Genomic DNA, 20930 nt, shown 5'->3' on the forward strand with positions numbered 1-20930 from the left:
TTCTGTAAATATGCCCTTAAGGTCAGGAGGACCTTTGGTTCCACTGCTCTACAAATGCCATTTGCATAAGTTCAAATTGTCCGGGTCCAGTTTTCAAACACAACCAAATTTTTGGCAGCATTTCAGAATTTATGGTTGCATTGGATTGGTACTCATATTTGGGATTTCTATTTTTCACACTTCTGTTTCTATTTAGTAGCTCTTTTAATATTTTGTATAAAAGATACAATTGAGCATGATTAAATCTTCTGTATTTTATGGGATAGTAGAGAGAGTTACTTGCTTTCGGCCTCTTGATCAGAAGACAGGAGAGGCTGACTTCATCAACACAGGGCATTTAGAAATGGATTACTTAAAACATTTTTTTACTATAAAGCCTCCTATATCTGTAACAAACTGCAGAAAAGTGTTCTTCATGCAAGAAAGTTTGGCTTTCAAGTGGAGCTCACTTTTGCTCTTTTTGATTTAGTACTGGGGAAAAAAAAAATTTAAAATTATTTTTGAGGCTACAGAAAGGCTTTTTCCTGAAGAGTAGCAGGAGATGCTTTTCTCCCAGTTGGACAGTATGCTGATCAGTCAGTGGCATTTCAGCCTGGGAACAAGGAGGATTCTCCTCCTTGACCAGAATGGGGGCCAAGGATCTGCAGAGCATCCTGTGGTGTTCCATGCTGTTTTCTGCCTCGGCACAAGGCACTGATCAACATCCCCACAATGGTGATTCACTTTGAGTTACTCATTTAGTAAAGCTTCAACTGCTTTATAAATTAAGGCAGACATTATCATTTTTGAGAAATCTAACAATAACAGCCTAGCAGATTCCAGAGAATAATAGCAATGACCAACTGTGCAGGTCAGAGGGGCTGTGAGTGTGCATTCGTGAGGACTTCAGCTCTCCTTTGAGAATTTCAGACAGAAGCTTCTATTAAAGTGCAAAGTATTGTTATTATCTTTGTCCTTTATACATATTTAAATAGTACATGATAATCATCTCTGTGAACTCTTAACTATTCATAAAGGTGGCTGTCAGTTAGAGGCCTGAACCAGTACTCCAGATCCAAATACTTAAAATGATAGATCATGTTGTAACCTTCTGAGAATTATTCATAACCTTTGCGTAGGAGGAGTTTCCTTTTAGGAGACAGGCTTTGCAGATGATTATTTAGTGGGGAATTTAATTGTTCTGTTGGGGCAATGATATCCAAGAATGGTGGAGAAATTTTGCCAGCCTCAAGTAATTTTTGTAGATTTACCCATAGGAAGAGCAAGAGGCAGAGGATGATGAAGGCAGAGGGTTCAGACCCTTTTCATCCTTCCTGATGTAACATTTTTTGTTCCATTTCTGATCCTGCATGGCACAGGGGGTCCCTACAAGTAGCTCCATGTTACAGCTTCAGCTACCTGTGTTCCCCACACTGCCCCCAAAGAAAGGTTAAAGAAGTATAATAAATTAAAGTTATATTGAGACAGGTCTGCTCTGAACTGTGAAATTTTGAGAACTTCATACATGTATATACAACTCAGAACAACAACATAATTAGCACAAAAATTAAGGTTGGAGCCTTCAGGTGGAGTGTAATGGAATGTACACTTTAAACCACAAAATTTTCAGTCTTTATGAACTTCCCTAATACCTTCCTCTTGGGCTGTTGAATCTTCTTAGGCCACTTCTTTTCTTTGACTTGAACCAGAATTTACTGAATCTAAAAAACCAAAACCAGATGCACCTTTCTGACTAAAAATTTAATCAGAAACCTCATACACTGACAATCCATGCAAGAAGTGTCTACCTTGGCCTGCTGCTGGCCAGCTGTGAGCTCAAAGCCACGGGCTCCTCTTGGCCCAGCATCAGAAGAGGCCATTCCAGACACCAACAGCCCCAGGAGGAAGGAGCAGAGCAGAGGCCAGACAGGTGGGAAGCACTTTTCCTTTCACAGGGGCATCATGCAGGACTGTGGGGTCTTGCCACATTTTCCCAAGGGTTTTCCAAAGTTAGAGCTTTGCCTGTTTCACACACAGCCACATCTCCTCTAGAGCTCATCAGACCTTGGAAAGAGCAGCCTGTGCATCCATGCCCTGATGGGCTGGTCTCCTTCCTGGAGAATTCCACTCATCCTGATTGAGGGAGATACTGTACTCCTTCCTCTAGTTTATTTTACCCTCTTGGTATGCAGAGTATTCTTTGTTAATCTTCCTTATTTATTTGAATGTTAATTGGTGCTTGTTAATTTGGTTTTCTGTACTGGAAGCCAAGGTCAACAATGAGTCCTTCCACATTAGCTCTTAGTGTGATTGCGAGGTAGTGCAATGCATCTTGGAAAAAGGTAGCAAGAAGCCTTCCCCTGCTTTTAATGTAACCTTTGTGTTAGGTAGGGGTTTGGAGGTTGAAAGAGAGAGAGAAAATGTATGTTCAGCGCAGACTGAAGGAGTCCTATTGATTGAAAGGGACTGTTAAATTAAAAGACAGTTGTTTTGAAAGCAAAATATCACTTGACCCCGAAGAGACAGGCAATTGCAGCCCTGGGGTTAGGTATAACAACAGTGCTGGTTTTGCTGTGGGAATGCAAACAGCAGGCCTGGAAAACAGATTTAGGTTTTTTCTGTCACATCGCTGTTTGCATATGCAACTTTCAAACTGCTGCTTTTGTTGCTCTAAGAGCAGTCTCTTCTGAGAACGCCCTTCTTCTGGGCTGGAATGGCCATTTTATGAGATAAAAGTAAGAATTTTTGTCTAAAACAGATTCTGTTCCATGGGGCAAAACAAACAGAGCTATCATAACACTTTAAATAGTAATCAAATATGTTTTTCTGTTTGCATTCAAAAAGGTGGAAAGGTAACTTGACAAGATGAAAGAAAGAACCAGATTTGTGTACCCCCCTGCCTCAGTTACAGGTATAGAGTTTGAGAGAAGACTTCAAGGCAAAAAGAAAAAAGCACAGAATATACTGTTATGGTGTTATTTTTGTCTTTCATTTTTATGACAACTTATTTGTACTTAAAGGAATATTTCCAAAGAGTTAAGAAGCATCATTAAATAAAGACTGTGAAATGTGCAATATGGCTTATTTATTTAAATGTTAATTGGTCCAACGAACACTTCTAATTAGCTCTATATTTGCTTAGCAAAAAGTTTTACAAATTCCAATTGTGAAAAGCAGCTATTTTGAGCTGGTAAGCATGTTGCAGAATCAGCTATGATTTTTCTATAGTTCTCAGCCCTTGAAGGCACAATTTAATTTTTCATGTATGCATACTAGCAACGGTAAACACTTGCGAGTGTAAAGAACCTTCTTTAATTAGCTGCACAACAATTAAAGGATTCACAAACTAAATTGAACCCTGTCTCTGTGCTTACTAGCTGAATTCTACCACCTGTCACAACAGCACTTTGTTCAATCTGTTATGCAAAATCATTATAGCAATATAGCTGAGGAAAAAAAAAGAGAAAACAGCAATTATTTCTTACTTTTCTCTTGAATGGGTTATTTTGGGTTATACTGATGTCAGGTTCATTGAAGCTAACCTTTTGAAATCTGTAACAGCATAATACTTATATGGCAGGCTTAGAATAGCTCGGAGAATATTTTGTTTTACCCTTTTAAGAACAAGTGAGGCACATCCTGAAAGTATGGTACTTTCTCTGATCATTTGGAGGAAAAAAAACCTCACCAAAAACTGTACTAACTCCTGCAGCAGCCTGTTATTGTTCTTTGTCAGACAAAAAAATGACCAACATCTAATAGTACAAAATACTCTTTTGTTATTAAAGCTTGTATGCCAGTATGAAATCTAGTTTTAAAACCCACTGGTTTCCTAAAGTGGGAAGAGCTGCACTTATAGCTTGCCTGTCATGGCTTCTGACATACATGATTATTCTTCAGATCCTGAAAATAAAGTAGCACATAAGTATAATCTGTAAAATACTGGCCTTAATTATGTGCTAACTTTATTTTTCCTACAAGCAGAAGTGGTTAAACATGAAGAAATGTACATCTTTACAGAGGAGCCTCACCTCTCATTTCGATTGCCCCCTTTTTCTGAAGGGAGCCCGAAGGAGCAGGTGCAGCAGGACACCAGGGGTCCTGATCTGCACCCCCATTTACACCTGCTGTACCTCCATGTACAGGAGTCAGGCTCTGACAGCTCCTGGAGACCTGGCTTGGGGTGTACAAAGCTTCAGGCAACATTTCACCCCTCTGCTGCCTGGAGAGGCACCTGGTTACCCCCTGCTCACTCACTCATCTTCCTACTGATTTTGTGCTGGGCAGAACTGCAGGGCACAGGAGGAAGGTGGAAACTTATGAAAGGCCAGCTGGGGGAGGAAGAGGCCAGGGGCAAGAAGGGTGAAGTGCCTTGGGTCGCCTGCCCTGCTGCTCCTTGCCCCAGCTCTTCGCAGGGACAGGGACCCACCCGTCAGCACTGGGACACCGGGGTTTGTGGTGCTGCTGAGCTTTCCCAGTGAAGCAGCAGCACATTTCTGCTGTGTAAGGACTGTGGGGCTGCAGGTAGTGAGGAAGACCTGTTTAGGTTTCTCTTTATTCTGCTGTGACAGCTGACAGGAATGTGCCCCTCGCTGCCAGCTCTCCTGCGGGAGAGGCACAGGTACGTTCTGTGCGCTCACCAGAGCTGAGGAGCTGAAAGCAAAGCTGCCTGCTGACAGCTTCCTGAAATCATATCAATAACATATTGTTAGCTCTGGTGATTGAAGCTAAAAGAGTCTGCTGTTGGATAAAGGATACATGATACGGGCATTTCATAAGCTAGGGATATAAATGAATAACTCTGCTCATTCACAGTGCTTACACTTTTTACGGTATAATTTTTATACCATTGTCATTTTACAATATTTTTGGAAAACCCAGAAAGAGAACAAAGAAGTTGTTTAATAACACTGTTTGGTTATTTTTCCTAGAATAGTCAGTCAGAAAATAAAATTCAACAACAAAAAGTTGGGAAAAGACTTCTCTTTTTGTTACTTTAAAAAAAAAGAAAATAAAGCTGCAAAGAAGCCAGATACTTTGATTAAACTTGACTTAAATTCTTAGATAATTTTGCACTGAAGTATGGGAAGCCACAATTTGCTCTATACATCTACTTCTTTCTTTCTCACATCAAATAGGAATAGTTAGTCTATTCTGAAGTATAAAACTAAGGAGATGAAAATCCTTTTAATTAGAAAGAGGTATAATGATCTCCATATTCATAAGTGTAGGTGCAAGGGGCCGGAATTCAGAAAAAATGAGTTTCTGCTTGGGCAACAGGAGCAATGCCGATACCCAAGCAGGGATTTTGTGTGGGAACTCCTGAATGCTCTCAGCTGTGGAGATTTGGGATTCGGTCCTGTGGGAAGAGAATCTCTCTGATGGTCCTGTTGCAAGCAGTGGGAGCCCACTCACTGCCTCCCATGGCCAGGTCCTTGAACCTGAGCCACCAAGCCTTTCCCCCTCCTCTGCTCTGGCTTTGTGTTTTGCTGGAGTTACCTGGATTCACACTGGTTTGCAGCAGTGTAAATTAACATTGATTGAATCTTTACATGAGCTGGAGAAAGTGAGCACAAAATGCTCATTTGCACAGGCTTTCCAAGAGGCTTGAAGCAGTTTCACTCAGAGTTTGTGGTGTCCATTTGTGTGTTGCGTTGGAATCTTGCAGTGAAGCGCTCTCTGTTAGTCCCTGGTGCTTCTGATAACAACTGCAGCTGCTCTCAGCTTGCCCTGGGACTGAAGGCTCCTGGGATCTGTCAGTCACTCGAAGGAGTTTGGCCAGAGCTGTACGTGGCCAGAGCTGGCTGCTAAGGATATATTACAGTCAGCAGAGTCCATCTCCCACCTGACTTTGCAACTGTAATTGAACTTGCCAGGGTCTGTCATCCTGTGATTGCATTTATCAGACTTTCTTTGTCAGCTTTGTTACCACTCACCTATCACCACAAGAGGCTGTCTTTTCAGCCAAGGGCCTGGAATGTTGCAATTAACATCAAAATTATTTGAAGGAATTTTATCCTGCAGGTAGCTTTGACATGTTAATGTATTTTTACAGTATTCCTTCTCCCCCCCATTCATCTATCTGCCATGTGTCTGCCAGGTTTTCAGTGCCCTTTCTATTAATGATCAAAGCTACTGTGCTCAGATAAAACAGAGTGCCCAAGCAGCAGTTGGTGCCCAGCTGGCTGGATCCTGAAGGCCACTTCACTTAAACATGTGTCCTCTTTCACCATAGTCAGTGCTCACATCTCTTCTTCCTTCAAGAGATGCAGGAGCTGATTCCCTTTCCTGTACCTCATCCTTCAGGGCAAAGGGAGGAGATTCTCTGCTCCCTTCAGGGGTTGCACCTCACTCCAGCCAGGAGCCCTGCAAGGATGGGACCTTTACTTGTGGTCACTGGTGTGACATCATTGTTATTCCCTTGGCTTAACTGCAAAACTGTTACAACTGTTTGGTACCATCATTCAGAGGAAGAGGCAGAATAACCTCACTGCAACAGGTGGAGAGGATTTTAAATCAGCTGGGAAAATACAGGGAAATACCCGGAGTCAGTAACTTTTGGTATAGATGCTCCTGTTTGGGGTTGTCTTTCTCCCTCTGAAAGAGCAGTGTGATGTATTTCTTCTTCTCTAAAAGGACATATGATAAAGAGGTTGTTTTCTGGAGGTTTCCTGACCCCAGGATGGGTGTCTGAGTAGCACAGTGACTGCTAACCACACTCTAGTAAGCCTGAGTCACTTGTGTCAGGGGGAAAGCAGCTTAGGAGGTGCAAGTTGGCCTTAGAGTTCCCAGCTCTGCTCTTGTGTTCATGACAGTGATGAATTAATAAAGAATCAGTGATGTATCAGTAAGAATATGGGTAGAACAGAACATCAATGGAATAAAGGGGATTTGTGTTTTTGTTTTCTTCTGCTTAATTTTACTTGGTGATAATTAAGTATATTTTTTTTTTGCCTTGGTCTATGTGGTGTTTCCTCATCTGTCTTTTCCACTTAATTCTTTAACGAGTTTTCTCTCTCTGCTTTTTTGGAGACCAACACAAGGGGTGTTCTGTGAAATGTTTGCTCTATTTTTCTAACATTAACCTGCTTTGGGTGTCCCTGCCTATTTCAACTACACCTTTTACTCCATCTCATTCCACCATTCAAACTATGGCTTTCTCAGCTTTATCCTTTTTTTTTCTTTTCCCCTGGAAGTTAGTATTAAACTAATATGATGAGTAATAACTCATTGAAGCTACTTGTATCTAAGAGTCACTATGACCATCTCAATTATGTGTGGTATTTTTTGTCACCAAGTCTACGTGTCACAGGGAGAAGAAAAAGAAATCTGTGGGATTGAGGGAAGAAAGAGGACAGAATTTGGAGATAGAAGGTATTAACAGCCAAGAATCTTTGTTTTTAAAAAACAAACAAAAAAACTCTAGTATTTTAAACAAAAATAAAAGTTTCATGCTGACAGGTTTGCCATGAGTTAAAAAACCCTGTCTATTGAGTAGTCAATTGTGTTTGATAAAGGAAAGCTATCTGGCATACTGGACTAAGCAATGGGAGTCAAGAGTTCTGGATGTTGTCCCTGGCTTCTTTACAGAGGACGAGCCATCTATTTAAGTCAAGATACATGGCAAGCTTTTTCCTAAATGAGATGTGGAAATTATCAGTTAGGGATACTTATTTCTACAGTGCTGAAATTCTGAAAACTTTGGTCCTTTTATGCTCTTTGGGAGCACTGAAATTGAGCAAGTTACTTCTGAATTTCTATCTGTTTCCATTTCCATTGTATTAAGATGTAGGATATTTCTGTACCCAGCAAAGAAACGTTTAGCAAAGGTGTCCCTCTCCTCTCTGATTGAATTGATCACAATGTGCTTTGGGCCTTTAGGGAATACTGGGGCAGGAGCTGGTGGGAGTAACTGCTGGGGGGGTTTCAGCAGCTGCAGGGGGGAAAGGAGGAGAGGAGGAGCTCTTTCCACATCTGTAGTGTGGCCCTTTATTATTTCATGGGGGTGACTTTTTTAATGTTGTTTTTTTCTTAAGTATACTGACCTTGAAGAATGCAGCAAATTATCTTTTCATTCTCTCTATATTTCTTCCTCTCTTTTGTTCCCTATTTAGAATTAGTGGAAGTAAAATAAATTTTATTTTACAGTGAATTATATATCTATTTAGACGTCTGTATTGTCACATATGTTCTCTTTCATGTGCAACAAGTTCCTCAAGGTTTAATGTATTAATCTTTCTTTTTTCTTAAAACATTTTCTTAGGCACGTAGTTTCTGTCTTGATGTCATCACAGGTAGCCCATATGCTTAGTGATGCATTGTTTTGTCTACAGTCTAACTCAATAGCATGCAATTTGGAGCATCCTTAATTATCCTACAAACCATTTTGTGATAATGAAACCAAATATGGTGTAGACTTGGCTGACATCTCAGTGATATTACTTGGCATACCAAATATTTCTGTTTCAAATATAAATTGGTTACTGCTTCTTCAAAATATGCATTCTATTAATTAAATCTATACTTGAGACATCTTCCCCCCACCCCCCAAGCTGTTAAAGTATTCTCTCTCTCCTTGTTCTCTATGCAGATAAGGTTGGGTATGGGCTCTCTAATTTGACAAAAAATAGGTTGACCTTGTGGTCTTTCAGTCCTACAACTACAGTTGAGGGTGCAGTGTCTTTCCATATAACTCAGTCTTTTGTTCCACTAGAGAAAATGACTTAATTTGCTAGAGAGTTTTTTTTTAAAAAGGTTTACTGTAACAGTCTTTACCTAATAGACCTGGGATTGCAAGGAGGTGATTAATGTGAATTAAAGGATCTGTGTGACACAGGACTAAAGGACAGAATTACGGTGCTGTTGTTGTTGGCAATCCCACTTGTGCAATTTAATTCCTCTCTAAACCAGATTCCCAACATTTTGCATAAAGTTAAAGGAAAAGTCTAACTCAACCACATACTTCTTTCCAAAACTCTCTTTATTCAGGGATGTTCTGTTTGTGCATTTTCCCTGGCAATGTGTGTCTTTGTCCCTTGAAATCCATCTATTTATTGCAGTGACACCTACTGCTGAGAGAGCTGATCCGCAACAGGCTCGGCTCCTGTTAAACTTGGCCAACAAGCAGTTCGTGACTCAACCAGCAGATGTTTCTGTGGCTCAGGTCAAAGGCAACTTATGGACTCGGGTTTTTTTGCTTTGCTCCTAGCATTAAGTGCCAGGAAAGCCAACTCTAGGTACAGACAGTTGACCTGACCAGTAGCAGGAGGAACTGAACCAGGGCCCTGAGGATCTGCAAAGACCAAAGCATTAGTCTGTTGAGCCACTGTGCTGGCTACAGTCCAGCACTTTCAGACAACTGACTATCTGATTGCATGCCTGGATTTTAGTAATGATTTCACATACTTATTTGATGATTTGTATCCAAGCTTATGCTTCTGACAGGTGCCCTTGTGAACAAAATCTCGCTGGGCTATCACATATGAATATTTCACAGTCAATCGTACTTTGATCTTCGGGACATATGTGCATTTGACATTATATTTAGCTGTGCACAAAATCTAAGTCTAAGCCTTTGTGAAATGAAAAAAAAAATCATCAACCCATCATTACAGTTTTGGATTTAAATTATTTCAAACTATGCTTTGAGTTCTGTGGTCTTAACTCTTCTTTATTGATTTCTTTGTAATTGGTTCAGGGGGCCTGATCCTCCTGTCCTTACCCAGCTGAAATGCTTGGCCTTTTATTTGGAACTTTCCTGTGTGAGGAATGCAGGATTAATAGGGTCAACATTATGTATCTTTTAATATTATATAATGGGTTAGAGTGCTGCAGACTTCCAGTGCAGTGCCGTGACCTCAGATGAAAATAGGAGATTCAGAGCCCTTTCCATGCTGTAAAAAATGACAAAAAATGAAATAATAAATATGCTTTGCAAAGTCTTCCAGGCATTTTATTATTTTATTTGTACTCTGTGATGGTAAAGTGGTTCATTAAAAGCTTAATTTTAAGGTTTCTTCAATCTGATGTGGATGCCAGTTAGATTAATTAAAGTGAATGATCAGATAGGAGCTACAGGAAATTGATCAAATTGGAGAGGGTTTAATCAGTTGTATACATTCCAAATTACATGAAAATAACAAATTTACTTTAAAAAATGCTGTTTCTAAAGTAACAGAAGCTTTAGTTTAATGAAGCATTCCACAAATAAGGCTCCAACATGAATTTTGGTATCACTCTTTTCTTTACTTTTGCCATCAAAAGATCACTAGGAAAAAAAAAAACTAAAATGAGAACCAATGTTTATAAGCTAAGAAATAATGATCCCAGATGCAACCACTGCCTGGAAAAAAAAAATCTTTTTTTTATTGTTTTATTTTTTAATCTGCTGAACTTTCAGGACCAATTATTTCTCTTTCTCTTCTTTGGATCTGACTTCTTAAGTATATGCAAGTGAAATAGAATAAATAAGAAGGAAAACAGATTTTGCTAAGTCACATGCAAAGTGGCAATAAATCAAACAGCTTGTCTGCATTCTTCTAATCTTTCTATTCTAATCTGTGAGTGAGATTTATAAATGACCTCTCCTCTCCTCTGTGCTCATCTTCCTAGATTGTGATCACAAATGGTTCACAGTCCTCCACTCCATGGGTGCTACCAACCAAAGACTGTTCTGGTGATTTATCTTCCACTGATCAGTTATCAGTCCCAAAGGCTGTGCTAACTAGAGAGTACCCTGCAGATGTAACAGGTATTTTAGAAAGCAGCTCTCTTCCCAGCCCCGAGCAAAGGCAGTACAGCCTCAGCAAACCATTTTCTGTCTGCTAATGACTTTTGAAACTTCAAAATCCCTCTGCTAACCCTTCTTTAAGACATAAAAACTGTTGTGGAATGACTTGGCTCTGTTGTTACTAAAGGAGTACTTTGTTTTGGAATCAATAAGCAGCTTGTTTAAATATCAGCACCACAAAGCAGCTCCAGTTTTGTCAGATGCCTTCCCGGCTGCCCCCAGCGCGGTCCTGGCTGCGGGAGGATGGTGTTGGTGTGGGGCTGCAGCCCCCTGGGGCTGTGGGATGGGGCAGCCCTGCTTCCCCAGAGCTCTGCTCCTGCTTCAGGCCAGCGCTCAGGTACTGCAAGTTACACCTGCTTTGTAATGCCTGCAAAACCCAAACGTGCTAATGTCACTAAAAGCGATAACCAATTACCAAGCTGGCTTTAATAATGTTTAAATACGAACAAATAGGATGTGCTACCTGTAGGCCAACTTTATTTTTTTAAAAACATCCTGTTATACTCCAGAAACCATATATTTTCCTGATATAATTATATTATGCCCCAAGGAACAGGACACCTACTTAACAAAAACTCCTATGAAGTTGATGCAATTTTACATAAGTAAAATGAGAGCAGAATCTGGCCGAATGTTTATTTCATTTTATCAGACTGGATAATGCTGTCCTGGTGGCATTAAATACAGCTGATCTCTCCCCTCCCCTTTCGTGCACACATGTTTTTGTTAAAATCTAACTATTTACATCTATGTCTCTTAGTATTGCCTACAAATCAGTCAAAGAAGAGTAGGTCATTTATCCTGCCCTACTGTTTATATATTAATCATCTGGCAAATAAACTGCTCAGTATCCTACCCACCTCAGTAATATTTGTGATGTAATTTGTTTGGATGCCCAAATGTCACCAGCGTTGATTGTAAGAGATGAAAAAAATGTACTTGCTCAGCACACCAAGCTCTGGGCTAAAATGTAAGCATGAAATCTCTGGTTTATTTTTGTAATAATGTTTACAGCTGTTTAATGACCCTGAAAGGGTTCAGTAGTCTGGTGTTCTGTATTTCTTAACAGGAGTGTATTATGCTTATAACAGCCTTAGTTCAACTGTTTCTGCTGCAACAATAAGAACAATATTTAATAAAAATTCAATATATATTCTGATCGCAGCAATACCTGTTTAGGAGTTGCTAAGAACTGAAGCAGACTATATTGGAGTATTTAAAATTTGCCAGTGGACCACAAGTTAATGCAGATATATGTGAATTTTTCTAGGTGGAAAGATAAATAGCAGGTCTATATTCTGAAATCACAAGTAACAGTGTGTGTAGCACTAACTGCTCAGAGGATCAGGGCCAGAGCGAGCTTGTTGTTTGAGCACGTGAGCTTGTAAAGCATTACTTTGCTTACTGAACTGTAAATCTTTTAACTAACCTAATCTAAGCTATAATAACAGCACAACAGTGGTTTTAAAATGACTGTTTTCTCTACAGCACTGAAGAGGGGAGAGCTTCAGTGTGTGTGTGTGTCCAGCAGGAATGAACAGGTGTAAATAAAAGCTGAATTTGGTCCATCTGTTTACAAAGATAACAGGTGTGTGTCTGCACATATGTGTCTGTATACAGATATGCGTGTGCCTGCATATGTTTACATGTGTGTGTAGCCATAGATTTATCTTTAAATTCTCTCATTCTGCTTGCCATTTTTTTTGCTCCATTTCCAGCAAGAGGAAGCTCAGCTTCTCGTATTACATTAATGTAGCTGTGATGACAGGCATTTCTGGTGTCATAATTGGTTTTAAATTCCAGTAATCCATTTCAAATAGTTAAATAAAATCTGTGTGTTCAATTGAAATGGCTAAAGTCAGAACTTTCGCTATTGATATCACAGGAAATAGTCTTGAGGGCAAAAATGTGAGTGAAATCAAAATAACTATTAGTATCATCAAAGGGACTTAAATGTCTCACTGTACCTTTATGTGGGAGATGAGAGAGAGTATTTTATAATATCTGTATCCCATAGTAAGTTTCATAAGCTGAGCTCTCCTCAGAGGAACGGGATCCTGCCCACTGGGCGCAGTAGAAGGCAAGATGGACTTGGGTGGTTGGTGTGCTTCCTCCAAGGGCGCTCCTGCCCTGCCCAGTGCACTGTGAGCCCAGCTGGGCTGTAGCCTCTGTCTGAACTGGGGTCAGTTTGGGGCTTTTTGGCCACAGCAATTCACCTGGGCAAGAGCTGAGGGTTTCTTTAGGTCAGAAAGGGCAGCCCATAACTCCTGATCCCAATATGCTCGGGTGCGGTGCCACGTCCTGAGGGACACTGTCTTTACCCAACATTTGAGTAAATTAAAGGTCATAAATTTACTAAATAAACTTCAACAAATATATTTTGAATTCCTTAACAATCTCAAATTTGATTTGCAGATCATTTTGTAAACATTTGTTAACTACAGAGAACATTGTGCTTCTGTTCCCAGCGCGAGAGATGGCAAAACATTCTGTGCCTTTCCTTATACCAGAGATCAGGATCATGAAACTAATGTGATAGACTATATATTTAAAAATTGAAAGAAAGATGTCCTCCCTTTCAAGAAACATCAAAGTAGCAATTGTAACTTGACTTTTCCAGATTTTTAATTTCTGTATACCTTGACACCAAGGTGGGTACCATGAACTGCAGGAGCCTCCCTGGGGAATGAGAGCCCTTTACTCCACCTGGTGTAACCCTGTCTGGCCATAGATCTAGACAGGGATGGTGGATAAAGAGGGAGAGAATGAAATTGCTTATTTATTTTTTTGGGGTTTTTTTTGGGGTTTTTTTTTGAGAAATTAGGGAAATTAGGTTGAGTTATCTAATTCATAGTGGAATGATGGATGAGGATGTGTTTTGTTTCTGTCCTGCATGTGGATACAAGATGAGATTTTTGGTAGGTTTTGCTGTGAAAGAGCTAGGGGATACCAAGAGTGATTCCTGTGAAAGCTGAAACAAGGTCCCTGTGTTCAGAAAAGCTGTAACTGGGCATGGCAGGAGGAGAAATTTCACAGGGCAGAACTTTCAGTGCTGTGTTATACTTTGCAATGAAACCAGGCTGGAGTGAGGAAAAGAGGAGACAATTGAGAGCCAGAGGAAGGAGCAGGCCTGCAAGAAGCAGGGGCAGATGAGGGGGAAAATACAGTTTAAGTGAAGAATACATCTTGAGATTGTGGTAACTGGATCCCAGAAACTGCATGGCTGATCAGAGTAGGTGGCATTCAGAGCTGGTTGTTGCTCACTAAGCAGAAGCTTTGCTGACCTTTCTGCATATTTAATAAAAAATGTATAACATTTGCCATGCTAAAAGATCCGTGTGGGTGGGGTTAGGCTCCCCCAACTTGATCCAAAATTATTAGTCTTTAAATGAGAAATTATGGATTTGGTATTCCTCTAAACTATTTTTTCTTACTTGTTCTCTCAATATTCTACATTAAATATTTCTGTATGATTTTGGAAGACAGAAAATAGCAAAAAGGAAAAATTGGAAAACTTACCATGTTCCAGCTACAACTGCTGTTGTTACTTTGTTAAAGTTATATTTTAAACGAAGCACAGAATAACTAAAATCTCAAACACAGTGCCCCTCCTCAATATAAATAACCATTACATTTGAACTGATGTTTAGGGTTAAACATCAGAATTAATAAATTCCACTGGGATCTGTCAGCATTTCCAAACTTCGATAGAGCATAAAATGCTAAAATTAACTACCCAAACCTTTCTGAGCATGTAAAAGCACCAGGTCCTACTGAGATCAACTAAAAAAAAAAAAAAATTTAGACTGCATTTTTGAAACTGTTATAGAATAATGACAATTCACAAAGACCTTTCTAAACATTCTTCAATGTTTGTGTGTGTCAGCACATGCTATGCATTTCTGGAATTGTCACATTCTTGTTTGCCAGCATGCCTTGTTTAAGCATGGTGAGGAGAAATAACACTCCTGGGTATGTGGAATCCAGACAAAAAGTAGATTTAGGTTTTGGGGTTTCTCTTGTGTTGTTTTTTGGCAGAGTATTGGTTGTTTTTTAAGAAGTACATATGCAGGTATGTGCTAAAAATCTCAGTTAACTTCAGGCAATGTCAGACCTAAGGACCACAAGTATTCAGTTGTTTAACTGATCTTTTTGAACATGAATTTGGTTGTTCCAAAAGTTAAGCAAACTTTCAAAAGTTAAAAAAAAAAGTGGTTTGTGTGTACCCACATTTTGAATGATTATGGTCTGCTGCACAGAAAACTTGAATGGAAATTAAGATTTTTTCTTGTTTGCTACATGGTCTTGCATGAACACCTGGCTTGATTATGTTCTTCTACTCTCCATCTTTGGAAATCAGACACTGCAAGCTAAATTTAAGTTGAGTCCTTTTATAGATTTGATTTCTTTAATATTTTTATAAATAACAACATTGATAGTGGGCAAATAATGGGTCCCCAACATGTGACCCAAGTCAGAGGAATGTTAAATTTTGAAAAAGATCTGCTATGTATATGGGCAAAATTAGGTAGCTCTTGTTCTTTTTTAATATGCATGAATATAACGCTTTCCTGTACTTCATTCAAGATCTGCATTGTGTCACAACCTCAGTCATCCTGTCAGAAGCAAAGAGGTCTTCCCTCAAAGACCTCCCATACTTTGTTTTTTAGGCCCTGATCCTGCAAATACTTAATTATGTGTGGAACTTTGCTTTCAAGAGTCACCCTTTGAAGTCTACTGGACTGCTCCCATGAGCACAATTACATGCATTTTAAGTGTGTGCCAGATCTGGACCTTGAATTGTCTATCAAGTGGCCACTGTGAAGCTGTGTGAGGCACGGAGTCCACCCAGGGTGTGCCTGGAGCCTTTGTAGAAGACACAATGAAAAAATGCTTTTGGCTAAAGCTAAGGAGTGGGTTGACCAAATTAATTTTTAAGAACCTATAGAATTCAGTAGTTTTCAGAATGAATAAAGTGTCAAATCACGCCACTGAACAACAAAAATCTTAATTGTAGTCTAATATAACCTTATAGCATCATATAGTTTATGAATTAGTTATGGGAAACTTTATATTTTAAACAGAATTTTATAGATACATTATATCTGTATAGAGTAGAGAAGTGGCAAGGATGGATTATTGTGGACAATTATGCAGACCAGAACAGAGCACTTGTATTTAACAAACAGCTTTGAATTTTAATTTCTTGCAGTATACATAGTGTAGCTACAATTTGTAGTCATTACTGTGTATTAGGAAAGTTATCAGAATTCTTAAACTTGTTGAGGCTTTCCACAATGCCTTTCCCAGATTTTAATTGGTTTTATCTAGTTCTGTAAGAGAGCTCTTTAAAACAAATCAAAGTGTCTTAAATCACTTGTATCACCCATCGAAGGACAGAGATATTCCTTCTGTAATCTGGCAAGTTTTCCTAGGAACAAAAATCTGAAGGTTCTCAATGATGAATTAAAAGACTTGGTAGAAGATTATTTATGTGCCTTTTGATGGGCTCAGTTTCAAAATTACAAAATAACAATGTTTTGTAACAGAAGGGTTAAATCTTAATCTCAGAGGTTTACAAAGCTGCTAGTCGCAGTCTCCTTAAAATTTAATATACCTCGTTAATGCTTACTTGCAAACACTGAAGGATTTTTATGATTATAATCATGTGTTACAGCACCTAGTACTGTTTCTAAGCAGCATACTAATCAGCTTAATGAGATATTACTGCACTTTTTGTTGACTAAAGCAAAATCCCTTTTATTGTTCTAAAGCTTGTCCTTTATTTTTTCCCAAAACATTATCTTGTTTTATTGTATACCAGTAAATATCATACCATCGGTTTTTTGTCAAATCATAAAACTATCTTTCTCATTGTAGAATGTGTAATATATTGAATATGGTTAATGGAATTGAAAGTTACAAATGGATTTCTATTTTGGGTTTTTTTTTGCTGGCTTTTTAAATGAAAATGGGAGAGATGCATAAGATTTCTTTTTCTATAGGTTTAGAAATGCAGACAGGTGCAGTTTCACAAGAAGGACAAGGGAGATGGTAAATGCCTTTGCCCCTTCTGCAATAGATTTTTAAATTGTCACATATTATAAAATAGTAATTAATAGTTCTTGGTACACAGAATGAGTACATGTATGATCAAAACTGTGTAGCACAGTTGGCACTTAATACACTTTTAATTGTTTTTACACTAATTCCTTTGCATTATTATGAGTAGGTAAAACATAAAATGCAAATTGTATGCCAGTGATTCGATGCTTGTAACTCTTTCACAGTCTGAATCTAAAATATCTTCTGATTTTCAGAGATGGAGGAAGCTAGTTTGTGCCTTGGTGTTTCTTCAGCTGTGCCAGAAGCTGACGCCCATCTCAACAGCACCATACTCAATGGACAATATTCAATGAGTCAGAAGCTGCACCAGATCACTTCCCAGCTCAGCCATGCCTTCCCAGAGCTCCAGAACAGGCAGAATCCCGAGGAGAAGGCGTCAGTGCCACTAGAAGACAAAAGTCACATGTCCATAGCAAACCAGCCCATCAGCAGCCAGATGGCCCTGCTGGCAAACCAGCTCAACAGAGAGGTTGACACCAGCTTGAACGGGCGTGTGGATCTGCAGCAGTTCCTAAATGGACAGAACCTTGGGATTATGTCTCAGATGAGCGACATCGAGGATGACGCCAGGAAAAACAGAAAGTACCCCTGTCCCCTCTGCGGGAAACGCTTTCGGTTTAACAGCATCCTGTCCCTACACATGCGAACTCACACTGGAGAGAAACCGTTCAAGTGTCCCTACTGTGACCACAGAGCAGCTCAGAAAGGCAACCTGAAGATACACCTGCGTACTCACAAGCTTGGAAACCTTGGCAAAGGTCGTGGAAGGGTCCGAGAAGAAAACAGACTTTTACATGAGCTGGAGGAGAGAGCAATTCTTCGGGACAAGCAGATGAAGAGCAGCCTCCTGCAGCCACGACCCGATGTGAAAGCACAGCAGCACACCCAGCCGATGCCGCTCGCAAACTGTAACTTGTCTGTGCCACCTAATCACAACACACCTGATATTTCAAACCCTGTTCCCTCTCCAAAGCCAGTCAGTGTCCAGGAAGAAGTTGTGGCTCAGACAGCCGGGTTCAGATGCACGTTTTGCAAAGGCAAGTTTAAGAAGCGAGAAGAGCTGGACAGGCACATACGGATCCTACACAAGCCTTACAAGTGCACTCTGTGTGACTTTGCTGCCTCTCAGGAGGAGGAGCTGATCAGCCACGTGGAGAAGGCTCACATAACTGCAGAGTCAGCACAGGGCCAGGGCTCCAATGGGAACGGGGAGCAATCCACCAATGAGTTTCGTTGCGAGGTGTGTGGCCAAGTGTTTAGCCAAGCCTGGTTCCTAAAAGGCCACATGAGAAAGCACAAGGATTCCTTTGAACACTGCTGTCAGATCTGCGGCAGGCGATTCAAAGAGCCTTGGTTTCTTAAAAACCACATGAAAGTTCACCTGAATAAGTTATCTGTAAAGAACAAATCTCCTAATGATCCTGAAGTACCTGTCTCCATCAGCAGCATGTCCCAGGAAGCTCATGCAAACTTGTACTCAAGATATCTGTCATGTTTGCAGAGTGGTTTTCTTCCCCCTGACAAGGCGAGGTTGAGTGAACAAAATCAAATCTACAGCAAAGGAGATATGCCCATGAAAGAGAAAGAAGTCTTGGGGAAGCTCCTTTCGCCCATTTCCGGCATTGGCCACAGTATTGCCGAAGGGGATAAACATTCTTTATTGGGCTGTCTCAATCTGGTGCCTCCTCTGAAATCCAGCTGTATAGAAAGGTTACAAGCTGCTGCCAAAGCAGCAGAGATGGATCCAGTAAACAGCTATCAGGCCTGGCAGCTCATGGCAAGGGGAATGGCCATGGAACATGGCTTTTTGTCTAAAGAGCAGCAGATACAGCGCAGCCACGAAGACACTTTGGCAAATGCTGGAGTTATGTTTGATAAGGAGAAGCGGGAGTATGTGTTAGTAGGAGCAGATGGCTCTAAGCAGAAAATGCCTGCTGATTTGGTTCACAGCACTAAAATGGGCAATCAGAGAGACTTGCCAAGCAAACTAGACCCTTTAGAAGGCAGTAGAGATTTTTTGTCACATGGTATGAACCAGGGACTCGATTACAACTTACAAAGTCATGGAAACATAAAAGAAAAGCCAACTGAATGCCCGGACTGCGGAAGGGTTTTTAGAACATACCACCAAGTGGTCGTTCACTCCAGGGTCCACAAAAGAGACAGGAAAGGAGAAGATGAAATAATTCAAGGTAGTCTCGATGAGCGGCGTGGGTCTGGAAGTGATCAAGAATCTCAATCTGTCAGCAGGTCAACAACACCAGGGTCCTCTAATATTACTGAAGAAAGCGGAGTAGGTGGGGGTCTCTCGCAGACAGGGAGTGCTCAGGAGGACAGCCCTCATCCTTCCTCACCCTCCTCTTCAGGTATGATACCTTCTTCTTCCCTCTCTGCACTGAAAGCTTCATATCTGTATTTGAAATCACGGCAGTAAAGTAGATTATGCATTCTCTTGTCAAGTGGTTTCCTGCAGTCCACAGGGATGTGCTATTGTTTGCCAGAACATCTGTGTTTGGGTTCCTGCAATGCCTTCGAGGTTAATTCTCTGCTCCCCCTTTCCCCCCCCAAGGGCAGGTTTCCCAGCCTTTCAGCTGACACCTTCCCACCGTGCAGGGTCTGAGCAGCCACCAATGGCTGGGTCGCTTCCAGGGCCTCTCGCTCCGGGTTTTGGAAGGTGGTTTTCTCCTCCTCTTCTATTCATGGTGTCTCTCTTGCAGATCTTGCCCTGTCTCCGTGTAAAGGATGCCTTCTTTGAGCTGTGGTTAATAAACTGCATGTTGGCTCACCTCTCTGATTGCCCTCATTCTGACAGCCATGTCAGTTCATTAGCTATGTCCTTGTACCTGGCCACCAGACTGATTAAAAAGAGATTCAGAAATACAAATTACTAACCTTTTGACAATCTTCTAACTTTTGTGCAGATTTTAACTTGTATGAAGCTTTCTGCTTAATTCACACCCATTTTGAAAGTACAAGAAAAAACAGAAGTTGGACTGAAACATTTTAATTGTATTGTATGTCATGTTAACTTGCTGTGTATAAAATAGCAAAGCAGATAATATTTCATTGGGGATGTCTATAAAATATTGAGCTTCCTGGTACAATTTTTAAAGTTACTAGCCTATGACTGCTGAAATAAAATCTCCAAGTAATAACAGGTAAGATTTCTGGCCTCGTGTATATTTCTAAAGTCACTTACTAACGGATAGTAAATTGAAAGTTATATCTTCAGCCCTTTATAAAGAAAGCACCTCACTAATACTGTAATCATTCTGCAAGCCTAACAACAGAGGAAATCATGCCATAACAAATACTCTGTTACTAATGGCAACATTGATTTCTGCAATCAGCCATTAAGTCTAGAAAATGAAAGACAGTTTGAGGTACCTTAAGGCATTACATTGCCCACTGTTAAAGAGCTGGTAGCAGGCTGTTGAGGGTAATTCTTTTAGCCTTTTTTCCCCCAGTTTCAATAAATATTTTAGTATTGGAGGCAATTCACTGCTACAGTTATTAAGTATATGCCAGTTTACTTTTGTTGCTCTTGTCATGCTCCGGTATACTCTCCTTCTGAGGCCAAATTAAAATAAAAATAGTGTTAGTTTGCTGGCTTATTACAAACCAGTAAAGAAATTGTTCAGACACATAAATCTGCACTCCACATTCCACAGATTCCTATAGTACTTAATGCTGTTGTTTAAATACCCATGAAACACAGTCTACTCTTAGAGTCATAGCCTCGTTTGCAATTTATTACTGGTGAGACACGTTAGAAAATTCTATGTAGGAACAAGGCTAACAGGCGAGAGCTAATTTCATACTATATATAGTTGTTGAGATTCTTTTAAGAGGATTGAAAATATGTCAGGATGAAGAAGATTTATTTTTCTAACTTTCACTTTAAAAAATCCTACACATTGTTGGGCGTGGAAATATGCTTTATTATAAAAATTGTCACTTCTGTTTTGCAATGCCCTAGAACAATCAGAAAGTAAAGATCCCGAAATTGTTCAAATTCTGTCTGAAGCCTTTCAGG

The 20930-nt window shown here is 40.1% G+C and overlaps 1 protein-coding gene across 25 annotated transcripts in view; it reads left to right on the top strand.

The window, feature by feature from the left end:
- The window catches only part of ZNF536 (zinc finger protein 536), a 345246-nt gene that overhangs the window by 141924 nt on the left and 182392 nt on the right, over positions 1-20930 (top strand). For 24 of the 25 annotated variants that reach the window (XM_030282099.4, XM_072934376.1, XM_072934372.1 and 21 more), the window contains one exon: positions 17089-19260. In XM_030282099.4, coding sequence (XP_030137959.3) covers positions 17091-19260 — 2170 coding nt within the window. In that variant the 5' untranslated portion in view covers positions 17089-17090. Of the gene's footprint in view, positions 1-12256; positions 12357-17088; positions 19261-20930 lie in introns of all 25 variants that reach the window. The other variant, XM_072934368.1, reaches the window with a different exon arrangement.

The sequence above is a fragment of the Taeniopygia guttata genome, chromosome 11 (genome assembly GCF_048771995.1).
Source record: "Taeniopygia guttata chromosome 11, bTaeGut7.mat, whole genome shotgun sequence".
Classification (NCBI taxonomy): domain Eukaryota; kingdom Metazoa; phylum Chordata; class Aves; order Passeriformes; family Estrildidae; genus Taeniopygia; species Taeniopygia guttata.